Source organism: Diprion similis, chromosome 8, assembly GCF_021155765.1.
Source record: "Diprion similis isolate iyDipSimi1 chromosome 8, iyDipSimi1.1, whole genome shotgun sequence".
In the NCBI taxonomy this organism is placed as follows: domain Eukaryota; kingdom Metazoa; phylum Arthropoda; class Insecta; order Hymenoptera; family Diprionidae; genus Diprion; species Diprion similis.
Genome location: NC_060112.1, coordinates 7,586,871 through 7,613,209, shown reverse-complemented (window position 1 = coordinate 7,613,209; position 26,339 = coordinate 7,586,871). Strand labels below are relative to the sequence as shown.

Genomic DNA, 26,339 nt, shown 5'->3' with positions numbered 1-26,339 from the left:
GCTCTATGCTTACCTTTGAGCTCGGTCTGTAATATGTAGATGCATACGAATCGTTCCTTTTCCGTCAAGAGTTTCTTGTATGTGTGTGCATACATACATACATACCTGTCTCATTCACGGGAACAGGAACGTATGCGACTATTGTAGAATGGGTTTGAGGCACTTCGATGTGAAGTTTCGGAACACATTGCCGTACACAAAGTTCACAAATCACAAAGCAGAAAACCTGTTTAATTCCCGCGCGATTTCTTATGTGGGAGGCAGTATCGTGTTATTTATCAAACCATTCAACAATATAAAGTAAATATTTTCAAAGTTTCGTCGGTATCTCACGTGCGACAATTTTTCAATGATATGAGCTAACTATCAATTTTCAAAATTTTTTATTGCTTATTCAACTTGATGTCAATTTAAGAGGTTATAGTATTGCGAGCAGTCAGTAATGACTTGCCTCGTTAGCATTTACACTTCTACAAGACCGGGGATCGTTTGACTGACGACAATTAGAGGTGAAACATTTACTTTAAACGTCAATTAATATTTTCGACCGGGAAACTAATTGTCTTGTCACGTTGTAACAAATTCTTGAAGTGTTCTGGTTACGAATTTTATTGCAGGAATCTTACAATGAAAGTTATGGAAGTCTCTATCGAAGAGAAGGATTGCACTAACGAAATAGTGACACCTCCGAGAAAAAAAATGAAGCAAGGTAATTCTAACTACTTTCATATAAACTTGCGATTCTATCTATTGCAAAAGCCAAATTCACAACTTCGAAGTATTGGACTTGGGTGAACAACATCTCCAAGTATTTGACATGACCAAAAAATTTGTACAAACCATTGTATTCACTACGCCATCGATTACACAATCTAGTATGTAATGAATTTGAGTAAGAGGTTTGTTTAAATCCTCTGTTAATTTTCAGCTCAGCTGCCATTTCAAATGGTCAGTTCATTGGGGTCGCCCAATACAATGGCAAACAAAAAGAGGAAGCTAGAATCACCATCACCAGTGGAAAACAAAAGTTCTAGGACTGGGAAGATGGCTAAGAAACAAAATGTGGCTAAAAGGGCCAAGAGTAGTGAAGTTGAAATTATCGAAGTGGATTTGTCGGATGCGGAAAATGTGGATGATGGAGGAAATGCTAAGACGTTAGTGGAATTTAAAGAAGAAGGTACGGCCAAGCGTGCTGAAAAAATTTCAATTGATAGTGAAATTGATGTCAAAAAACGCAAGGATTATGGTTCGTTAAATAGGTTTTTAAAAAAAGCTCAGAGTAAAGAATCAAAGGATGATCTCCAGCTTTTAGCAATGAGTGATTATGAAAGTGGCAGCAGCAAAGACAGCGATACTTCATTGAAAGTAAAATTAGACTTACAACCATCAAAGGAAGTTCTAGAGCAAAGCTCTAAGAAAATCGTTGAACAAAGTTCGGAAAGAACTATGGAACAAATTTCAGAATCTAAAAATTGTACGGATCAGATCAAAGAGAATAATAGTGCCGCCTCGACAAACATTACAGAATCTCAGATTAATATTGAATCACCTGACAATACTGAGCAGAACATCACCAGTGAGGAGGAGAAACTCCTTTCCGAAGGGATGAAAAATTCAGACACTGATTCAACCTCTCTTCAAAAGGATAGCACACATTCTGATAACACTAATGCTAAGAATGATGAATCGGATTCTGATACTGGTGGTTCATCATCGGACGAAGATGCCGACGACGACCCAGATAAGTCTAGTAATGAGAATACAGACAAGGATAAAACATTAGAAGAAAATGATGGAAGCAAAACACCTAGAAGTGACAAATCGGGTTTATTTAAAAACAGAAAATTAACTCCAAAACAAATTGAAAGACGACTTCAGAGTGCCAAGAAACGCGAAGAAAAGCAACGGTTGAAAATGGTACGTTTCTATGTGTTAACTTCACCAAACCGTTTTGTGTAACTTTTATGTTAAGTAAGTAGTGACAACAGCATTATAGTTTATAACTTGTTCGCTCAGGAAAAAGAGAAGAAGCGGGAAGAGCAGCGTGAGAATCGTAGGAAAGAGAAGGAAGAAAAGAGGAAGGAGAGGGAAGAGAAGGAGAAACTCGAGAAAGAACAAAAGCGAAAAGAAAAAGAAATGAAGGAGTTGAAAAAGCAAATTGAAAATGAGTGAGTACTAAATACTTGTATAATTTCTGTCTAGAATTTTAGAAGTGTGATACAAATACAAAGTACCTACTTGTCTTACAGAACTTTATGGTAAAGATTATATAAACTTTTGATTTCAAAGTTTATATTAGTTTAACCAGTCTAAATTTTCGTAGGCAAAGGCAGAAAGAGAAGGAGGCAAAGGAGGAGGAGCGTCGAAAGAAAGAAGAAGAGGCTGAGCGTAAAAAACAAAAGGCTGCATCTACTTTTGCAAACTTCTTTGTTCCGAAAAAGCAGGAAACAAAAGCTCTCGAAGAAGACGGTGTGGTTAAAGACCAAAATTTCATGCCATTTGAAGTCAAAGTAGACATGAAGGTGGCTCCGATAACTAGGCGGAATCTTAATAATGAAACAAAATTAACTTTCGATGGATTATTCAACAAAGGAGTCTTGCAAAACGAATTATATCTCAATCAGCTAAAACGAAATCGCAATGTTATTGGTAGATCCGGAAGAACTTGGCCATGTGAGATCAAAGATGATATCGTTATTATTGGTAATTAACTATTTTGTTTTCCTGTGAAATACCAAATTTCAATTTTTTTTCCATCCATTTTTCGTTCTCAAGTGTCAGTGGCAAGGAATAACTGAGTTTTTAATTGCCCATCTCGTGTCTGTCGCAATAACATTTTTTGCTCAGAATTTTTCCAAATTACTTTGCAAATACACTTCCAATAGTCTTTAAAATTAGAATGAGCATTGATTTTGCAAAGCTTCCGCCAAATGCTTCCCGTTTCTACATTTTGGTATTGATTTATTCCATTCGCTTGTTTTTTGTTTTCAAATAACAATCATCAGGGCGGTTATCTAGTACCTATTTTTGTCAGTGGAAAAGAATCTTTAATTGAATCCATAGATAATTCTGTGGCGTAAAAAAATGTACTACATTTGATTCATTCAATTATGCATAATTAGAAGTGAAGTACAGAAAAACCAATTTGAAAGAAATAGTCGAAACGTAAATAAAATTTTTTAACTAATTATCCAGATAAATACTGCAAATATACAGAAATTGAAGCATCACAGAGAAGACCAGGCAAATTTTCTACCATTGATCAAATTCAAAGTTTAATATTTTTGAATAACACTAAACATCTAGACAAAAATAAGGAAAATTTTCCCTTCAAGACTAATAAGAGAAATTTTTTTCTTGGTGGTTTCGCGTGAGATTTTCCGTACATGGATTGCCAAAATTCAAAGGATAATGTCTTCGTCATTTACTACAAAACTCATTAGATTGATATTTCGGATAGTGCCTCTTGTCATATGTAACCACAATAAAGTAAGGGTAATCTATTTCTCACTATCCAAAATAATCTTGATAACACGTTATACAGATGAAGAAGACAGTTCCTCCGATGCGGTGGACCAAGGGGATGCCGCAGTGGTAGAAAAGCATCATCCCAAGCTCTTCATGTTCGCTGAGAATCGTCGACCGCCTTTTTGGGGAACGTGGAGAAAGAAAAGTGTGCATATAAAGCCACGGAGACCATTTGCTAAAGATCCGGTAAGTACTTACAAGTTCTGTATATATTTATGCGCTTTTGCTTCGGCTTGGCGGACATCTATCCGGAGCAGTAAACCAGAACCGATGGGTTTACCTTTAATTAATACGGAATATTTATAATAAAAAATTTGGAGAACAAACGAACAAGATTAACATTTCAATATCTTGAATTGTTCCCAAAATGTGTAATATATGATTCTCAGCATCAATTTTCAAACGATATATAAAAAAAATAGATGGATTGATTACACACATTATGCAAGTATTCATTTTGTGGGTCGCAATCTGAATACACTGTGTAGGGTTTTTTCAAAGTGTAACAATGCTCAATTCTCAGTTAAAATGACGTTAATACTCGCATTTTTGATAGTGAATGTAAAATGGTATTAGCCTCGTCGGAATATATTAAGAGCTGTGAAAATTTCGGTGGCAACCGAGTTGTATTAGTCTTGTAATACAATTCGTTATTGTTGTGCATGACAAGTAATTTTCTGTTCATTTCATTGAATTTTGATTCCTAACAACTACCGAGATATCTTATAAATCGTACGTCGTCGGGTAAGAAGATCGAATTTTTATAAAAAAAATCCCATCATATTCAACCGATGAAATTCACGGCTAAATGATTATATATAAGAGAAAAATTATTACATTTTTCTGCAATTTCGCATTTGTTTCATTAATAATTTGAAAACCAGTGCAACTGTTATTTTATAAATTGTTATATGGGGTCCACGTGCTTTCGAATTTTATCAAAACTCGGTAAAACTTATGAGATAATCTGTTGTGTAAAATTGTAAGAAAAACAATATTTGAGACATCTCTGGCTAGACAAAAATCAATATCGTTAATACATTTGTAATTAGCGTGGTACCAGAAATTTAACAGGCATCTAAAATTTTGCGGCATTGCGTATTTGTCACTGTTTCTTTTTAATCCCCATACAGATTGTAAAATGTGAAAAAAGCCATTGAGGATTTCCCCACCCAGTGCTACAATCTGGGAAATCATGAGGTTTTAAAAAAGTTGATCTGTTAGTGAAGACGACATACATATAGCTACATATTGTGAAATGTTTTTTCAGCACTGTTGACTGAGAAAGAAATAGAGAGCGATAGAGACAGAAATGAAGCAAAGAAAAAATAACCGCTAACGATAAGTATCTTGTATGGATTGGGTTGCAAAGTAGGAGAAGATAAAGGAATTCCGTTCCTGTTTTTCGCTTGTATACACATTTGATATATTTCTAACATGTGCATCCATAACATGTGGACAGTCTCGCTATACTTTGATTGCCGCGGCATACGCTGCAGGTACAATTGTCAAAGTACTATTAACGGTTCATGCATTTCAATATATCATATTTTCGAAAATGAAACTATACCGTGTGAGAATCGCGCTGCTATTTCAACTATGACGCAGCAGACGGATGGTCGTCTTTAGTTTGCCTCGAGATGTAATAAACACCTTTGTGATCGAAGATACGCTTCAGAAATGCATTACTGTGAGAATACGTATGTGAGCGGATCTTTATCATGGAAACGGATTCCTCGTAACTACTCGTATTAAGGGCTAATACTACTTTGTGTACACGAAAGCAAAGAGTCATTTTCTCCAATTTATTTAAGAAACATTAATTCATATTTTTAATTCTGGTTTTCATACATGTTAATATGAGTCTTGAAGTACAAGAAAAAATTTTTCTTTAATTATTTTGAAACAAAAAGGCGGTGGAGTGGCTCATGAAAGCAAACTTGTTGTTTTTTTCACGGGCGACTACCTGCAGGTCGCAATTTTTAATCTAAAACAAAATACTAAAAAGAACTTAGAAGAAGATACCAAAATCTTATGAAGTGCGTAGGATTTTTCAGAAATATTATTTTTTACAAAAATAGAGTCAGTTTGAAGAAAAAAGTTTTATTAAGTTTATTTTTCACTTTTTCCTTCGAATTGACGACATGTTTGTAAAAATTAATATTTCCGAAAAATCCTACGTATTTCCCAAGATTTTAGCATCTTCTTTTAAAATGTTTCCCGGTTTTTGTTCTGGATTAAAAATTGCGACCTGCAGGTGGTCGCCCGTGGAAAAAAGAAGATTCCTTTCATCAGCTAGTCCACCGTTATTTTGTTTTAAGATAATTGTTTTTTTAAATTTTCTGTACTTCGAGACTTATATCAATGTGTATGAAAAACAGAATTAAAGAATTTCAATTCATTTTTCTTAAATAAATTTAAGAAAATGGCCCTTAATTTCGTGTACACACGGTAGTATTAGTCTTTAAGAGCAAATGGTCACCACCGTCAAAAGCAAAGTTATGGAACGAGAAAGAACGTTTGGAATTATCTCCCCGCCATGTAAAAGAAATGAATCCGAATTATTACACGCATCTCATGCTTTGTGAATTCATTTCTCGAAAACAAAAGACTTTCGTTTCGCTATTTCTTCCCAAATTTCTTGAAAGTTTCAAGATAGTAAAAGGTGAGGGTGGCTAGTTGTCACACTTTTTACAACCTGATTTTTTAGAATTTTTTTAAGAAGAATTTCATTTAATTCAAATATGGGGCACTGTAGATGCATCCCTTGCGCACCTGGAGAAAATTCGTTATTCGTGACAAAAATCACCTTTTCAATTATCTTTTTGCAAAATATCCCAAAGCAGCCAAGAAAATGAGAAAAACATATTTAGAAGATAGAAAATAATGACTCACCAGGTCCGATTTCAATCCCAATCATTTCAAAGCCGCATACGATGCAATATTCCAATTAACCACATTCACTTGTTTCAAACACTGATCTACAACTTCAATTTATAGCGCCGTTCGTTCCGATGTGTAGCGGCGGAGATTTTTAAATAAACAATTACATTTTCGCACTGGTGTTAGTTAACACATTTTTATTTAAAAACTAAAACTTTCTACCAAAATTAGAAGAACGATTCGTCTGCCTATCATTGATCGCAATGGAGCTATGAGTTTGTACAAAATGTTACGTAGAATTCTTTTCGCAAATAACCCGTAAATAACAAAAAAATTTATCAAAGGATTGGATGAAAAATTGTTAATAGCAAAAAGCCACTATATGCAAAATGGTGCAATATTGTGATTTCTCTGACGCGTTGATAAGCTTTTATGATTCAAATTCGTCTTTCCTCGCATTTTTTTCTGCAGGGTTAAGGGTCTCTCGTTCGCCAATATAAACTATAAAAAATCGATTACAGAAAAAATGCTTTGGAATACATTTTCACTGAACGGAATAAAAATAGACGAGTTTCTATTAAAACTGAAAATAATTCAATAGAGGATTATTTATTATAATTATTTATAAATGCACGAAGAAATTGCAGTGTTTGCTAAACTTATACTTTTTACTAAATTAAGTTTTTACGGATCTTTTAAGTTTTAAATGAAGTGTTTCGAAATCTACCACAAAAATGTGGGAATTCGGGAAGGAATTAGTAGTCAGGATTCCAATAAGAACATAGTAATTTCGCGTATAAACTAAACGTGACTAATGGCTTGCTTCGGCGGAAACACCATGACGGTATAGAGAAAAAAGCTCAAGCAAGCCGTCTAGTGTCAGTAGATTTGATTACATGAAGAGTGAATACTACAAGCAACAAGTCACACCTTACTTTTTCACTCAACTTTTTCATTCTAAAGAATTGGGGTAACAACCCTTCGTTTATTCAGTATAACCTTGTGAAAGGTGCACAATGGCAGGCGACGATCTAGCGATCAGCTCACCAAAGTACAGGGAACGACCATATTGGAGAGCGAGCCAAGTACAGGGAATGGCTAAAATATAAACACGGCTCAAATAAAGGGATCATCCGTGGGGAAATATTGCGAATTATGAAACCGACGAACCGGTCCGCGTTCGCTCGCTGCCGAAACTTATCTGAGCCTGAGCTAATTGTGCGCGCGCGTATTTATCAAGAGGCGCCAAGCCTGCCCTCTTGCGGCGGACGCCAGAACTAAAAGCTAATGGTGCTGATGAAGTCGCGTTGTACACCTCGAAAACGTAGCAAGCCAAAACTCCTATACCGTTGAATCGATCAGGATGAAACTTGGGCAATTGATGCCTTAATTTGGTATAAAGTGAAGCGACTTTTTACTTTTCGAAAATTTGGAAAAAAAATTTACAAGACAGTTATGACTCACCGAAATTGGGAAAATTTTCACAGTGATGAAACATACACTTTGAGCCCAGTTCCATAAGATTTAATGGTAAAATGACTACATGGCAGCTGATCTGGTTCTACGATTACAAAGAACATCAACAACGGAACTTTATAAGCACCTTAAAAACTGTGTAGAGCGTAACTAGGCGCGAACACAAGTAAAGATTTTTGGATTATGTTAAGGGTAGTTATCCAGTACATTTGTCTTTTCTGATACACACGAGATCCATGAAAACTCGATTCTGTAATCGTCGCAGATTTTATATTACGATAGAATCATGGTAAAAAATAAAACAATTCCTTTTTGTATTATTAAGCAATTATAATCTTGAGTTCTCTTCTTAATTATTTTGAGTTATCAACAATTTTGAAGACTTTGACCGGTACGGTTAAAGTTAAAAATTTGGTGAAATTGTTATCGCAGTTTCGGCTGAAAATCGTGCTGAACAAACGTACGTTCAAACAAATCTACTTAGTGTGCGAAATCGAGCTCTCCAGCACCGTGCATGCGCCAAAATTGTTTTACCATACTGTTCTTTTTATGAAAATAGAGGCGAGAACCTAAGCTTGAAGGTGCTTTCGGTCCGAACTCGCTGACTTTTTTTTATCACCGAAATACAGTGTGCCGTCAGATATCCTGGCGTTTTGATTCGACGGCTACCCCGTTATCCTCTTCCTATCCCGTAAACGAGTAAAAGTGTATTCTGGTATGAATAATTATTTTATATTTTCTTGGCAACGATATTGCATTGTTGTTCTGTCAAAACCCAAGTACAAAAATGATTTAATTATTGTCAGATTGGTTGTTCCTTTTCATTATAAAGTTTCCATTTAATTATCATAGCTGTAATAAAATTGTATTTGTTATGCCAATGAAAAACAAAACACAGTAAGTCGACTTTTATATTGAACAATTTCTGTAGTAACACCTGCTGAACAGTTATTTCATAATTCTTGTTGTTTTGACAATTTCCTAACCAGTCTGTACTCTCCATACATTTCCAACATCCTTGAAAACTGACGAACGTGTCACATTGCATGACGGTGCAAGGAAAAAAATAGGGAAAAAGAAGATAAAAATCCATCGGAAAAATATTGAAACAGCGGTTTGAAACCGTATGACACGAACGACCCTCCACGGTTTACTACCTCTGCACTCGTCTTCGTACACGTATACCCTTCCGTCGCCTGCGAGGTTGTTCAGCGTTAAATTGAGAAACGAGACATGCAGACAAATAATATTGATAATTGCACTTTATTATTACTTCTTCAAATGTCATGGAAATAGTGTAATAGCTGTTGGAAAAAAGTTTATAGTAGTAGTAGTAGTAGTAGTAATAATGATAATAATAGTAGCGATATTATTTATTATACATTCCTATATTCATACTTACATAAGTATAACTGCCGCAAGTATAGCTATACAGCGCGTTTTCAAATTATTGAAATCATTACGCGCGTTAAAATTATCGTGAACGAATTATCATGTATAAAAATAATAACATGTGCTTGACCTATGCGTGTGGGGTACGTAGGTAGATAATATTCGGGAGGAAAGAGGGAAATATAAACGGCCTTGCACGTCGTAGCCTAACCCGCCTTTTCAACGCAGATTGATTTTCGCGCGGTCCGCAGTTTTCACACGTACAGTTTTTCTCACAGGCCTATCAATTGACTCGTTAGAAAAATTAATTAATTAATTACTGCATTCATTCATTCACAAAACAATTTGCTAATCTAGAGTTTACGGTATATTATAGTTGACAACTTATCGTCTATGTAAAAGAGTATTGTTTGTTACTTATAAAATATATTATATTATAATATATATATATATGTACTGTGCGTATGCAGTATATGTACATATATTTGTCGTGTCAAGTTCAGACGTTCAAGTATCTTGCAATAACAAGCGTGTAACGTATGTTATTTTTTATGCATACATATTATTTTACAGCAGTATATATGCCTGTATGTATATATATATATATATATATTAGCACCAGAATAGATATATTATTCGAATCGAACGCTTGATTCTTTCACACACTAAATATATATATATCTTTTTCACTTAACGTTCTTCTATTTGTTATACCCATCATCCCTTGCGGAAACATTTTGACTATCTGAATTTGGCACGAGATTTTTTCTTATTCGTTTTTCTCGAAAAAGATTAAAAAAGAAAGAAATGAAAAGTACATTTGGCACATGATTCTTTGGCTTAATCTACGGTATGATTCAGATGATAACTTACTTCGACATTATGTATACATATTATATAACATCGGCGATGGTCTTAGGAAATTCAAAACCCAAGTACACATGCGCCAAGTTTTTTGCCTAGACAGGCTGACCAACCAAGCAAACTTTGACTCGTTGGGGTGGAAACAGTCGATGCGCGCAAGCGTCTTGAGATTATGTTGACTTAAATACAGAGCCTCAGTTATATGTTTCGAACTTGTAGAAAAAAGATGAAAGTTTTTGGTGCATTTTTTTTGTCAGGTTTAAATAATGTGGAAAATCAATGTTCCGGTCTTAGTACAGCGATAAAAACGTCGAAAAGATATAATCCCAAAAAACAATGCAAGATACTCATCTGCAATAATGATACTTGCTCTTGCCAATCTGCGTGCATTTAACATATTATTTGCATTCATAATACCTATAATCGCAAGTATGATGTAGCGATCGCTTTAATATGGCTCAAACACCGTTTCAGAGTATTCAGCGCCTCAAAAACTTGAGGTAAATGACCAAAAATGTCGCAAGCATTATCTCAATCAGTAATCTTAAGTGTTTAGCAACGGCTCTTGGGATGCAAATTATAACGAAAAATGTTTGAATTTTAATTCAACGCACAACTGCATATACACGGTAAAACATACGGTACATAAATACATACGTTATGTATAAATAAAAACTGCTGCACTTTGCAGTTGAAAAGACAAAAAAATATTTATTTTTCTTAGGTCGACGACCGAGAAACAATCCAAAGTTTTCACTGTGAGCGCAAAAATAGGTAATAACGTATGTCTGGAGAAATTTTTGAAATTCTTGTAAGCGGAATTTTAAAACGATGCACGGAATACAGAGCTTGCTACTTCTGCTATCATTCTAAACATGGAAAACACTTGTTACCTTTATAAAATTTTTAGCTAAAGATTGCACTATTTTTGCCAGTACAGCATGTCATCTAGTTTCCCACAATATTAAAACTTTTCCATTTCTCGGTTCAGCGAATCTGTTTTTGAGGGTTGAATAAAGCTCGAAATACGTGTAATACTTGTCGTGATTACGGGCGACCGAATCCTTGAATTTAGTAAAACTCGTAGGGCACATGCATCGTCGAATTGCGTTGCTGGTAGGTCTTTTGCCGATTTATAGTTTTACGCAGATCACACTTCTGTGGGAACTGCGTTGATTTTTGTCGTGCGGAAACACCTACTGCCTGGACCCGGGAATATCGGCGATGTGTTCTTCCTGTGAACCTTGCGGTGCTTGGCAAGGTGGTCACTTCGGGCGAACTTCTTTGGGCACATTTCGCAGGAGTAAGGTTTTATGCCGGAATGTGATCTGCGGTGCCGGGCAAGCTCGTCTGATCTACTAAAACGCCAACCGCATCCGGCCCAGGTACATGCGAATGGTTTTTCACCTGTGTGTCGCCGAAGATGGGCCTTCAGGTGGGACGCCTTTGCATACATCTAAATACACGAAAGCATGTAACATGTCTGGTATTCGGCAATTCTATCACTTATAATCTGGATTCAAGATTTTTTGTATCTTTGAAAATCACACAACGCACGTCATTTTCGCGCCTTTTGTGTCAAGATCTGAAAGTTCATGTTTTGCGAAGCTTAGTGACGCTGAATTATCCTCTCATCTACGGTTTAGATTTTTGAATTCTTTATAAAAAATGTCGATCAAAGTAAAATGCTTTTGTCAACAAAAAAATGAATGTTTCTTATGTTCGCTTTGAGGATTAATGCTATAACGGAACATATATTTGAGGAAATGAGACTTTTTTTTATTGAAAATCAAAATATTTTGGGTCGTATTGCTTTGTTGGTGGGGATAAGAATGAAATCATAATTCAAATCCAATATTTAACCTGCCGAGGATTCAAACATCGATTGATATACATATCTATCGTAAACGATAAATCCTGAAGCTTTCAGACTTTGTGAACTTTCAGGTCTTGCAGTAAGCAGTGAAAACGACGAAAGCATCGAAATTCAGACCCAAGAATTATTTTAAATTCAATTTTGGCATGCAACGTACCTTTGCACAACCCTGATAAGTGCAAGGAAAGCATCGATCTTCCGCGGCGTTAGCTAGATTTCTGTTTGTGTAGTCGTGAGTGGCAAGAGCTGCGTTAGCTGCGGATTGTACGAGTAAGTTCTCCTCGATTTGATTGTTGTTTTGATCTATAACGAGAGAGGAGGCATATAACTATACTCAAACAATTTCCGGCTATGTTAATTCGGTTGTTGCACTGTTTTTGACATTCTTCCACAATTGCAGAATGACAGTCTTTCACAGTACATGAAACATCTAATCCTCCATACTAAGAATGATCAACGGAGAAACTTTTTGATCGGCGTATCGCATTGGCTGCTGCTGTGTGACGTCACGATCGTGACTTACCGCGCCATCTATACACGTTTCGCGCGAAACAATATCCTTTCTAACTTGTTCTTTCCCCGAATTATGCATCGAATGACAGTAAAAACACATCAGTGAGAAATTACAATGCAAAATGTCACAGAATTTTTTACATTTCCAAAGATTGAGACGTCGAAGTGTCTTCCTTTTCTTAATTCGCTGCAGTATCATGACGTGATGAAAAAAATAACGTAATGTTTTCGCGCAAAGAAAATTAATGTGGAAATTTTCAACATTTCTCTATGTGCAGACAATTGGTGCTGATTAAAAAAGTTATCCTTCACTCGTGCGATGAGTGAATTAGCCGTGCAGTGTGCATAAATCCGCTAAAACATTTTTCTTTAACCCACTTACCGGTGCTCAGCGAGTCTTCGATTGCTCGAAGATCGATTCCTAATATAAGTAGCGGCTCGTCGTGTTGAAAGTGAGGCTGCTGAGCTTGTGGCTGTGGTAAAGGAAGATGCAGGAATCCCTCGCAGCCAGGAGTGCAGAGCGGGGTTCTCTCCGGTAGACCAGCGTTCCAGCTGCGGTCCAAACACCATTCTAGTTCGGAGTCAAGTTCGTTGAGCTCACTGAGCTCACTGAGCTCGCTGAGGTATCCTGCAGCAGAAGAAAGAGAAAGTGGTGAAGTTTTAAACACGTTGTATTTTGTTGAATTGCACATTTCACCGAGAGGAAACAGTGAAACTCAGCATGTGCAAAATAATTCAACTCAAAATGGGAGCCAACTTATTCGAAACGGGGCACGAGATTTGAAACTCTCCCGCGTCCAGTGACGAACTAAAACTAAAACTTTTGCTAAAAAATTGGCGTGGCCTACCCGAGGATGACGTAGAACCGTTCGTGCAGGACCAGTCGTTCCACACCATTTCCGGTGATGAGGAGAAATTTCCGCCGTAATATTCCGGCGTGTCTCTCAATGGCGTGAGCGTATAGTCAGACGGATCTGACGTTTCGCTCGTCGGTGTTGTACACGGCGTCTCGTAGTCGTACGACATCGTCGTGAACGTTGGCGACTGTAGGAGTTGGTGGTTGTCGGTGCTTGGGTCTGTCGTGAAACCCAACGCCGAAAACAGTAGTTCCTCCGTCATCTATGATAGCAGTGAACATACCTCGTGTAGATTAGTTACGAATAAGTAACGGAGTAACACAGCGAAACACACTGAATAGAGGATGTGTCATAGGTGCTGGCTGGTTACTCAGAATTTTGTTTCATCAAGTTTTTCGCTAGGCTACATGTACCGCAGTCGATCAAGTTAGATCCGATCAATTCAACGTCTCCTAAACTTCGCAGATGCATAGTTGAAATTAACTATCATGAGGTTCTAATCCGTTATGGTTCCGGGGGTTCCTAAGACCTCCGAGAAAGTTCACGCCTACGTAGCTTGGAATCTACTATTTCAAATTAAAAGGACCCTGCGTGACCATCTTGTTATGATTTAGAAGTGTGACCAGCATGGCTTAACTACGAGAAATCAGGCTCAAAGATCTACTTGAGAACTATTTTTTTTGTCAATACCAGAAGCATTCTTTTCGTTCAATTTTAATAAATTTCAGCTCATTTCTTTTGTGAGTGGATGTGTCAGAAAATTATGTATCATAGGTTTAGTAGTATTATAATATGTATATTGTGTAACATGCAATAGGTAATAAAATTGGAAAATATTCAGAGATCTCATATCATGACTAAATTTTCTTGGAACTTCAGCTGTAGTTAATTTAAATTCAATTGAACTTTGAAAGAGAAATTTGTTTTCAACTTAAGTATCCTGAGCGTAAATGTCACAACCAGCTGTGTATCCTTCGAAAGTTATTTAATCACGTGGTAGGAATTGATTGAGATTGTTACAGTCGGACATAGATTATGACTATGTATCAGTTTGTTCCTGACGCATATAATGGACTTCCATATCTCTAACCGTGAGAATTAATCTACCGAAAAGAGTTGAATATATAGGGGTATGATGCATTCATTTTTTTATCGGTATATTTGAGTGGATATCATAATCTTGATTACAGATCTGATCTCTTGATATATACGAATGCTATTCCGCATTTTAAAATCGCGTTTACCATGTTTTAATTTTCGTACAATTGATATTCATTGAACAATAGATTTAAATGTTATTTACGGTATTTTTAACTGTCGAAAAAAATAAAGCTTTTGGATAATCTTGTGTGATGATCATAACTGAAATTTGTAAAAATTTAACATTTTGTGTAATTTTTGTCCGTGTTGATTTATGCATCGTTCGATAATTATGACTAAATTATGAACAATATAATATCAGTGTCATAAGTCACATCACATCTTCGTCTGTATATATAATTAAACCGTTTATATTTTTAGCGGTAATTTTGAATGAGCGGATGAATAATTTGCCGGATGTTGATTGTGGAAGAAGACGTGAAAGAATACTAATTAATTAATGAAGCGTTTTAAGTACTGATAAAAATATTGCTGGCTGTCGGATATGTGAAGTTTTCTGTCTTTTAAATAATACTGGAAATATTCAACTCTTCGGTGAATATAAAACAAAAATTTCCACGCGCATGCGTATTTATAAATTACTATATCAACTAATTATGATATATAAAATTTCATTGCACTTTTGTTATTCATTAACACAGACATGTTGTTTAATTTACCACCGAGTGATGAACTTTTGACCGTGTATCCCTGTTACATCGAATCACTTCATGCATTGTCTCCCGCGATTACCGCTACAGATACAAAATACTACTTTGTATTTTTTTTTAATACATAGAGTAAACAGTGTAATAAAAAGAGAAGAAGTACCATCGGCACGAGGCTTTGCTAAACGTTTGCATAAAGACGTTGAAAGATTTTCAGCTATAAAACGAACGTTAAACAAGGATCGGCGTGGCTTTCAAACCACTCTCACCGATCTCAGTGCACCTTCGGTATGGATCGGATGATTCGACGAGTAAAAAATACGATCAACTTTTCCATCGATTCCTAAATTATTCGAAAATTTCTGGAAACTTAACTATTCAAGGCACCTTAGTGTTCCGATTTTTTTATTCGCTCTCTTGTCTCTTTAATGGATGAAAATTGATAAACTCGTTGAGTTACTCACGTCGAATGTCGATGTATCGGCCACCATAGTGTTACTCTCAGATCGGTAAAAAAATAAGAGGATAATTAAAACCAAAATATCTCGAATGTTCGGTTTAACAATAACCACAAATCGGTTGGAGTGTCGCTATATAGTTGAAATTATACGCGCATCGTCGTGAAGCAGCAACCGATTTTCCGCGACCTGTCAGAGTAAGCAGGCACAGATCACTGCGAGATCAGACTTGATTGAACTTGTTCAATGGATCGATCGAACCGTATCCAAGTCGACTTGCACGAGCGAAAACAATGACGCCGGATAAAAATCTCCATTATACTCTGATCAGCACAGCAAAAATGTTTTTTTACATTTATACAGTCTATAGCGCGTGTGTATTTGCTCGCCTACGTACATTCACATGGTAGTTATAAGTAGCCGGTGCCGGTGCGCAATGTCACACTGCACATGCGAGTGCGCGTGTGGACGATTTGAAACTGACAGAGCGCCAGCAGGATCGCATCGCATCGCAACGCGACGTCGCCGAAGTGATATCGTCTCGCGTTTTGTGCCACTCGGCGCCGTCCCCGCCAATCCCGAGGGAGTTCCTCAGGCTGTGCTCTTCGCTCTGCTCTTTTAACGTCCAGACTCGTCATACTGGTGCTAATTGGATAATTGCCCGATTATTTAGAGCGATTTATTATACTCGCGAAAATATATGCCTGATAACATGCCTATCTATACGTATATAACACCTCGATCTTCTCCCGTGCAGCCTCTCTTCTTCGATTATCGGCTCTCTTCCGTTGCACGTCCGTATCGTATCTTAATCGTGGTAGAAAGCTGGGGTGCGCTAAATATGCTGCTTTAAAAAAATGTGCTTTGTGTGTGTGTGTGTGTGTGTGTGTGTGTGTGGAAATGGTACAGGTATTGCAACATTCTTCGTGCAATTTGTTTTCCGGATTTTATGATTTGATTTGTGGGTGAAAAGGGGATTGTTTAAGAATTTATCAATAATGCACACGATCGAAGAAAGAATCGGTTTGTGCATATGCGGAAAACGTGCTGTGTACCGTAATATGGAATGGAATGGCTGATTTATATATCTATGAAAGAACCAAACGTATCTGTCGGTATTCAGCGTGGCCTGAAAAACCAGACGATGCTTGGAACACGGTTCCATGTAAAACGATATTCCAGAGCGTGATATCGCCCGGCATATAGAGTGATAAATCCGCTCGTGTTGAGGGCATCTCTTATACGACTACTACGTCTATCAAAGTTGCGATTACGGATGATTTTTGAACCCGGACCGAAAGAGAAAATTTCTCATCTCTCCGCCACGCAAATCAGCGTTATGCTGTTTGTCCCGAAAGCCGTTCGATAAGAGATACGCGTTTATCGCTATTTTCACGATTCGTATGGCACGTGGTAGGTTGGGTTCCACTGACGGGGAAAACACAATTGAAAACTGGAAATTAGATTATGAACACCGGTTGTTTGACCTTAAAAATCAACAACGTAATCAGTAATAATCATCTGCGGTGGTGAAGTAGAAGATGAACCGCTGCCAACAACATTCTCTTCTCTTTTGATCTTGTACGAGGTGTGCCGAAGAAGAAAATCTCACTCGTGTTATGTGCTACTATTTTAAAGGCTGCAACTTATGTTCACAGTAATAAATTTGAAATTGATTACAGTAGTTACAGTTTCCAATGTCTCTTTAGAACGATGACCTGTAAATTTTGTGAACGGAGAAAGTTATGAGGAAAATTTGATATTTCTTTATTTTCAGAGGTATTATGAGACGTGCACTCGTGTTTTCCAATCCATGGTGGTTTCATATAAAATTTACTATACAACAATCGTGGGGTTAACTCCTCTCAGTTTGTGTGAACTACATCAGATTTCAAGATTAGACGATTTAGAAATATTTCATATCATTTCACAGGATTTCACAAGTTTTTAAAAGCTTTCATAGAATTTCAGATGTTTTTATAAAATTTTCTACGATTTCAAAAGATTTCACGAGATTTCGTGAATCACGATAAACAATAATAACGAATGGTCAGTTAAGGAATAAGAATTTCTCGATTTCTCCAATTTTTATTCAACCATCCGTAGTAGCAGTAAATCATTTTGAAGTCAGTATTAAGGACCAGCCTCCATAATCTTACGTAGGTACCCCCCAAGGGTGTAGAGTCCCTGGAGCAGTAGAAACTCCGCGTTAACAAAGTCCAGGTCGCACTGGTAATGTTTTCCTATAAATCATCTGCGGACGGACCGAGCACTGCGGTAATCTATAACTAACAGGGGAACCGCTAATCTCTATACAGGGTATAAAACAGCCATTACAGATGGCCCGGCAGGTTGACAACGCCATAGAGTGAATAGCTCAACACTTGAAAACTTTCGAACGGTATTAACATCCTCGTACGATTACATCGCCGCACATCCTTTTATTAAAGGCTTCTACTATCATTTCTCATTTGTCAATCTGTCATCCAATGCCTGCTCTACGATGCCGCTACGTCAACGAGTCAGCGGTTTTTTCCACTTCTGTTACCTGCAGATAAGGAAAACTATACCGGGCAAGATCTCTATCTGTCTACATTATAGTCACGTAATTTTCGGGAATTGCCCAGTTCATTTTTACTTCCGTAATCGCGGTCTCTCGTTTTCGAAATTGACACTCTTTCAGCGCGATTCTCGTCTGCTCGCGATTACCTACTTTTACATTTTTATTTATTGCTTAAAACTTCCGCGATGGAGATGAAAAAATAACAAACTATTCAACGAGCAATTGCGAGCAAACATTTTTCATTAATTCTGTTCCCTCATATAAAGACAGGAAATCCGATTTATGATATAGTATCAGCCGTTGAAAATCTGTGGTGTGTGAATTTTTTTTCGAAATATTTATCAATTCTGCACAATATGAGTAGAAACATATGCGAATGTACAATTTAACGCAACTACATTTTCTGGTACTTGTATAAAATTACGATTAGATTAAAAACTCATCTAAACAATGACCAGTGATTAGCTGGTAATTAGCGATTATGGTTAGGTTAAGATATATTTGGTCACGATTAAAATCTCTTGCATATATTCGACAGTCGTAGATTTGCAGATTCGCCCCCTCCCCCTTCACCCCTCACCCAGCTTTCTTTCTCTCGCTTTTTTTCGCTCTCTCTCTATCCTATCACTCTATCAGTGCAATGCAAATCGTAGCAACGAACGGTTGAAAATTTGATCATGCCGAATTTCGTGGAATGATGCACACTATTTTGGTGTGGAAAAGTAGTTGAGATATTCCCTTTTTTTTATTTGACAAATATTTCGCTACGAAATGTCTGTCGTTTCAAGTATATTTCGTAAATCATTAAAAATTCATTGAATATAAAACTAGTTAATGGCACAGGTCATGCGACAAACTTTGGTAGGCCGTATTCATCGAGCATCCAATAGCATATCGAATATTCAAATGTGCACAATGCTATTTTAAATAAAGAGGCCGCTTAATGTTGGAATTGAAATCTCTCGGCTCGTGATTATACATCTTTATGACATAATCTAATGGTGGTTTCTTGATTTGCGATGTTTTGAACAGTTTTATATGTATCGGAACAAGACCAATTTTACCACGCCATTTACCTATTTGTTTCCTTATTGGTTTGAAAATAATTCGCAAAAATTTTATCCCTTGAATATCACACAACGAAGAAGCACTCAACTTGTGTCAAAATTATCAGTGCCTGATTTTCACTTTAAAAATGGAGGCTATTTATTTAAAGACGATGTAAAAAATACTTCCAAATATCTGCGACATCTGAACTTGCATATGAATTTCAATATCGATCAATTCAACAAGTTTTACTTCTTGTAATAAAAATCAAATTCATCAAATTCATCAAACTCACAATCAGTCTGCAGTAATGACGCACGTTTACCCCGAATCGATCCAAAAGTATCAAGTCGACGGCTTCCAATGGCCAGGAAAGACGCAATTTTTATCGTAACTCTGGTATCTTTTTTCTGAAGTCAAGTTCTAATATCCTTAACCTCTTAAACCGCATATCGCCGTGCGCATACAATGTTGAAAACAAAGTATTATTTATGGATATCTATCAAGTTCAATACGCCGTTCATGTAGTATTTACTGAAGGTATAAGTCACATTGAGAAGACTAATTCCGAAAAACAAAAACAGTGAAATAATTGACAAGGTATACCGAAGATATCGTGTATATCTACACATTTTTGTTTTTTTTTTCCTTGTCAAGTCTTGTATACAACGACATTAGAAGTCAGGGACATGGTGACATTGGTTATGAACCAAAATCACGAGTCTTAAAAATCGGTGATCCATGCGCAAAAAAGAGTCTCGCTTGAGAGAGATTTTCTCTTATACTCGACTAAAATGTCGGACTAAATACATTTTTTTTACCACACGTTTATAATCACGGGATATAGAAATTTATACAGTTTTTTTCTCGTACGGTCATCTGAGGAATTTTCCTTAAAGTAGACATCCGTTTCAACACACACTCGGTAGAGTGTTTTGCGATAAGAAACATGTGGTAATCCACTATATTAGCCACACAACTTTTGTGCGGTATAACTTTTACTCGGCAGTATACTAATGAAGTTGTGCCAACTTAATTTTAATTAAAAAAGGTTAGTTGCCATGCCCATGACCTCAAAAAGACCACAGCATTATTATGAATATACCGTTTTGTTAAGCCCAAATGGATATGTCTCGTTCGAATTCGATGGCTTAGAATTCATTTTGTAATAAGCGGAGGCGTGAATTCGGCTTAAAGAAGCCCGGACAAGGTTTTCCGCAGTTTTTATTGTCCTTTGGTCACTAATCCAGCCCCTCCTTTGCCCTGCACAAGCCTAAAAACTCATGGGGACATGTCTTGTCGGGTATGGCGGGTGTTGGTGGTGATTCTTTACTAACTAATTAACTGTAATTGGTTAAGTTGGACGAACAATATGCTCTTGACGTAAAACAAATCAAATGAAAAATGTAACGATGCAATTCTACGAAAAATTGTTTTTTCGGTACTCTAGAATTGTTGGAAATTTAGCAAACTGTATACTCATATTTTCATGTCATTCTAAGGTTTTGAAATGAAAATTCTTGATTGGTGTTTTGTTACGTTAACGTCACTAGCTTCAACCTCATAAATAATGTAATTTATAGAATCTGTCATCGATTTAAGTTCTTAATTTTTTATTCCATTTCTCAGACGAAGAGGATATTTTTTAAATAAATTTCAACATAATGAATGTAATTTGTTTGTTTTGCGGCTTAAGACTTTTGGCTACACTGCACACCCGAAAGGCGCATGCCCAAGGCGATATTTGCAAATACAGATGCAGGACAAGAACAATTGCACTTTGCGTATTTAGATATGGCTTACCATCTACCTACATAATCATCGAGTGGAAGATTGGAAAAATATAACGGTGATCCGCATCTCGTGGCTCGACGAATGCACGTTTTATTTATTTGTTTATTTGTTTAATTCGCCAGTATTCACGGCACGGTTATTCCGAAGGCTTAGAAAAATAATTCGTACATCACTCACTTTTTTTCCGCAACGGAAACTTATGGCTAGGCTCTCCTCTTCTCCGACTAACAATAAATGAGCTACTGCTGTAGACCCGCGTAGCTTGGTGTGACTTATCGTTTTGTCCACCGCTGAGGAAGTGTCACTGATACGAACGTCCTGCTCATTCACGAGCAAATGCGGCTGTCGATGTCCTCGTCTGTCGCAGACGTCGAATATCCACGCAATACGGCGGAAAAGTAGTATCATAAGGACTTTCAAGTACAACTTGATGCGTCAATGTGTCAATAATTACGCCAGGTTTGACATCTCGACGGAAATTTAGCCGGTGTATTATTTATTACTTATCCGATTTCCTTCGGTTTTTAAAGCTTCATACGTATTAACGACTTCTGCAGTCTACAATTGAAGATTTGAGTAAAGCGTTTCGCATTGTTCGAAGTATCGATGGGTTAAGCGGTTACTCATTCATTCATTCCACGATGATAAAAATATTTTACATATATCTGCTTTGATACTTGTAAAAATAAATTTATAGAATAATTCAGGAGATAAAATTAGTTAATTTTTTTACACCACTTTATTGTACGACCATTTGGTATTGAAGAGGTTCAGCTTCTCTAATCAAAATGATACCAAAATTTCCGATAAATTTTTCTTCGTCAATTTCAATATTAAGTAGTTCATTAAAGTCAAGTTCAATTTTTTGAAGTCGAAGAATCTTCCCATTATTTTATCTTCCCTTGAGTTATGTTGAGAACTGCGGATTTTCTGCTGAAATTGAAGTGAAATATATTGTTTCATCAAATATCAGTATTGAATATGAGAAATGTAAAACATGCGTTAATTTATATCCGTTCATTTAAACATACAAATGTTTTACATTATTCGGATTATTTGCAAAAATGCATGACTTTTCAAAGTAAGAAACCTTTTTTCTGTTCATTGTATGTCGTTTAGTGGTTAACATCCGGAGATTATCAACACCATAATCCTCTCAATAAAGTAATTAATACGTAATATTTTTTATCAATAGTACGATTCACCCGAAATATCTACATGAAAAAATGATAAAACTAAGTATTGCATGGACACAATGTAGAAATTATTTTTAATTTAACAAATATATAAAACGTGCGAAGAGAAAAGATAAAGAAATTCGTGCAACGGAAGATCAAATTGCTCGCATATAATCGCAGAACGCACTTATCAACCGGATGACTCGTAAAACTACAAAACAATTTTAAACGGTTGACAAAAAAAAGTATCACCAGCCTTTGCTAAATCACATCGCAGGAAAATCTCGTTTTTATATTTTATACAATTGTATGTATTTATTTATATATTTACTGATGTCGTTATTCTCTTTGCTTTTCATTTGCAGAAATGGTTTGACTACGACGTCGATTCCGACGACGAATGGGAGGAAGAGGAACCCGGTGAATCCCTCCGAGGGTCGGACGATGAGCGTGAGGAAGAAGGACCCGAAGAAAATGAATACGATGTCGACAATGAATTCATGGTACCCCACGGGTAAATTTCTTTCATAATTCGACATTTCAATCGAATTGACATTTATTTAATCGCCAAGTGAGAGGTCAATATTGAATAATTTCTAAATTCATCCTAGATATCTCTCGGATGAAGAGGCCAAAGCGGACGAAGAGGACGGTGAGGATATGGTAAGCGAGCTATGCAGCTAACAGTTAAGAACACACGTTTTTCAACCCGAATCAAAATACAGACGAACCATTTTTTATCCCACAGTCGCCGGAGACTCAAAAATTAAAATTGAAGCTACTAGGCGAACAGTTTGAGGCTGAGAGAAAAACTAAAACGTCCAAAATCAAGCCCAAGGTCATTGGATGTGTTTGGCAAGGATCGGTTAACGCTTTTCCAGAAAATGGTAAGTAATCTGCCTCGCAGCCTGTAGCATGAATATTTCGTTATATCGCCTGTCCATTCCGAGTCCAATCTAATCTGATACATGCGTGTAACCACAGCTGCATACAACAGGCGTCACATCGTGTTGCTATATACTCTACTCGTACTATAACCGATAAGATAAAGCGTTATGTACGCACTTTTTAAAGGAATTTTTCGCTTATGAAGAGCAGTGTGGCAAAGTTAGTATTGCTGAAGTATTAATTCAGCAATTGAGTACCTACGACAATGGTTCTATCACATCTCTCCAAATCCAAAACTGAAAGAACAAAAAAAAAAATAATGGACACAGTTATGAATCGAGCAAATTATTTGAAGAATCGAAGATTCAAGTGTGTCGTTTAAATAAGACGTAAGTTAATTAAACGAAGGGCTTGCAGAAGATGATTTGAAACAATAAAAAAACAATGAATATTTAACAACTGTACATTTTGGAATAAGAATTCAATCCTTTTTCAACTTTTACAGTTACACCGCACGTGATAGAAATTCTTATGGCTCGGCAGGCGTGGGTACGCGAAATTCCAGTGACATTAAGCGCGCTGCATACTTCGGAAAGTCTAGCTCCGAGTATGGCAGACCGTCAGAGTCCAACACTACAGACGACTGGGCCGAAGAAGAAGAAAGTGCCGGAGGAGGCGATACCAAACCTGATACGTTTGGTGCACGGCAACACGAACGGGAGGATATTCTTAATGAAAGAATTCATGGCGTTTTGGGAGAAGAACAAGACCGGGGATAGGCAAATATCGAAACTGAGTTTTTCTCAAAAATTGCGAGAAATCGCCAGTTGGATCGCGTGTCCTGAGGAGGGACCGATGCACACGCGCTCTTGCTGGTACGTTCGCGAAGATATTCGTAAGAAGTACGATTGTCTTGACGTGACGTTACCGAATCGATGGGAGTACACTTTGCGACCCGCCCGGCGGAGCGAAGTTCCCGATATTGAAAAGACGGAGAAAGTCGACAAGGAGAAGAAAAGAATACCACTGATTACCCAATTCACCAAGAAGATCACCCAGGAGGAGATGCAGAAGCAGCTAGTTAGCAAGTCGACTTCTTCTCAAAGCAAACCTCCCAAGAGAGCTGCCTTGATATCATTGCCAAGAGATGAGCAGTTTCTAAAATCGTCGAGAAACAATTTGCTCTCAAAGTTTGTAACTTGCGGTGATTCTTCGAAGACCGTAGAATGTCAAGAGAACAAAGCTGACGGCGATCGAGAAGTTTTAATTCTAGACCGGAACGAAACTAAATGTCAAGAGGTAAATGTTCAAATCGCAGACGTTGTTCAGAAGTCTGCTGCAGAAACCGAGCAGACATCCACAGACCCCGAAATTGCCGAGAATTCGGAGGCTTCTGACCGTGTAAAAATGAATACAAGTCAAGCCCCGAACTTGCAAAACAAGGACGAAGAGGTAATTGAAGCGAAGAACAAGAGTCCTGTGCCAGAGTCGATGGACATCGTAGAAAACGGCATAGTTGTATTAGATTAGGCTTATTCGGTAACGAACTTTGCTTACACTGCCCAAAGTCTGACCCCTCGCGTCTCGGTGTTCAGTACTAACAGTATATTACGAGTAACGAATTCCAGTGCCTTTTTATCGTCGGCTGTGACTCGCTCGCGGCCATTTTTTTCAATTGATTTTATTTTTGTGCGTCTATTAAGCTTACATACACACCGCATACGTATGACATATTAAAGTACCTATTATCGAAGTTAAATTTATACACGTATTGAAAAAATGAATTAATAAAAGATATATCGGAAATTACTAAGAAAACAGTTTTTCGTGTGGAAATCGTACACTTCAGGAGCCGTTTTTACGTGGTTTCTCTTTTACTGTTTACGAAAGTAAGCCGATACTAGTTTTTTATGAAAACCCTCTAGAAAATATCTTCTAGAAATGTTGAGCTATTGATAAAAATTTTTCATAGTCCGACCTAATCATACTATTCGAGTTTTTTTATCCCGTGTGCTTTGGGTAATGTATTAGAATCTGAGCTAACGTTTGAACGATTACGATTTCCAATTTGGCAGTATAATCGAATGATCATCGAGACCTGTTATTTACAATTCATGAGTTCACTTTCGGTCGGTAAACGGAAAATGGAATTATAGGGGCAGGGGGGGGGGGGGGGGTAAGAGATATAGAAGAGAGGCAAATGAATGATCCTTGGCATGCAATATGTTATATAGATTTATGTCAAAGTAAATTTCAGAATTTAAGAAATAAATTTTTGGCTAAGTCGTAATGAAAAATTGGCTCTCCGTGAGCACACTTTCATTCCATTTATGTTTCCGATCGATCACATGTATCACTGCTTTATATTATTACTATACTCGTTCACAAACACATAATATTCCATACGCATTTTGTATTTGTAAATCTATTTTTCACCATTTTATTTTTACGGATTTTTTTTTTGTCATAATCGCAACCCGTGATGTAAAAGATTATTAGGAAAAAGTTAAAAGAAAAAGAAACAAATAAACTGTGCCTTATTTATATTACCTAACATTTTATTCGCACTTAGATATTCACCTCTTATACCCAGAATCTCAATGTCCTAAACCACCCACGTGAATCGCCGTTATAGCCTCGCAAAGTGTGGTAATCCATTAGACTCGCAAGGAAATTGGCAACCTTAGCATAAACACCGGCATTTGGAGTGATGTAATAATCACAGGTTGCCGACCCGCAATTAGTATTTTGAACTTATTTAGTTCATTAAAGAGATATCCTTCGAGCGCCCACCCCGTCGGCCGTATTCGGAAGTGTATTTTGTGAAATCAAGCCTTTCTTCGTTGAATGATTTACTTGAACACCGGTTCCAACGTTTTCTATCTGAGAAAGAAGTGACCAATTCTGGAGGTCTTAAATTTTTGTTTTCATTTCGTTTGTCCTCTGCTTTACCCAAACTTACAAATTTTTAATCGTGCTTAATTCTTGTTTAAATTTTTTCGAAAATTTTATTTTCTGGAAATAATTTTGCGAAACAAATCGGCCGCACGTAAATCGAATGCGCTGTGAGCAACGGACCAAGGGTTGGAGTCGGAAAACAAGGGATTTTCTTTGTAATTTCTCTCCTGTCGATCCTACGCTTTTTTTTTATGTTTTATCTGCGTTTTTGAGATATTACTGCGATAGACTCTAAGCTAGGGGACGGGGTATAACG

General features: G+C 36.9%; 2 protein-coding genes across 4 annotated transcripts; one reads left to right on the top strand and one right to left on the bottom strand.

The window, feature by feature from the left end:
- Window positions 1-155: 155 nt before the first annotated feature.
- Window positions 156-25,596, top strand: LOC124408498 (chromatin assembly factor 1 subunit A-like). The gene is made up of 10 exons (XM_046885458.1): window positions 156-509; window positions 618-709; window positions 929-1,917; window positions 2,017-2,168; window positions 2,324-2,703; window positions 3,545-3,714; window positions 22,603-22,751; window positions 22,849-22,900; window positions 22,986-23,124; window positions 23,631-25,596. Exons 2-10 carry the CDS (start codon window positions 628-630, stop codon window positions 24,653-24,655), a joined length of 3,138 nt encoding a protein of 1,045 aa, XP_046741414.1. The 5' UTR covers window positions 156-509; window positions 618-627; the 3' UTR covers window positions 24,656-25,596.
- Window positions 9,874-21,087, bottom strand: LOC124408500 (Krueppel-like factor luna). Of its 3 annotated transcripts, none has more exons than XM_046885461.1 (5): window positions 21,069-21,087; window positions 13,381-13,651; window positions 12,915-13,160; window positions 12,177-12,322; window positions 9,874-11,599 (listed from the first exon to the last, which is right to left on the bottom strand). In XM_046885461.1, exons 1-5 carry the CDS (start codon window positions 21,069-21,071, stop codon window positions 11,294-11,296), a joined length of 972 nt encoding a protein of 323 aa, XP_046741417.1. In that variant the 5' UTR covers window positions 21,072-21,087; the 3' UTR covers window positions 9,874-11,293. The 3 variants fall into 3 exon arrangements, with proteins under 3 accessions (XP_046741417.1, XP_046741418.1, XP_046741416.1); XM_046885462.1 differs by lacking the exon at window positions 21,069-21,087 and adding an exon at window positions 19,703-19,721; XM_046885460.1 differs by lacking the exon at window positions 21,069-21,087 and adding an exon at window positions 15,662-16,004.
- Window positions 25,597-26,339: the final 743 nt, after the last annotated feature.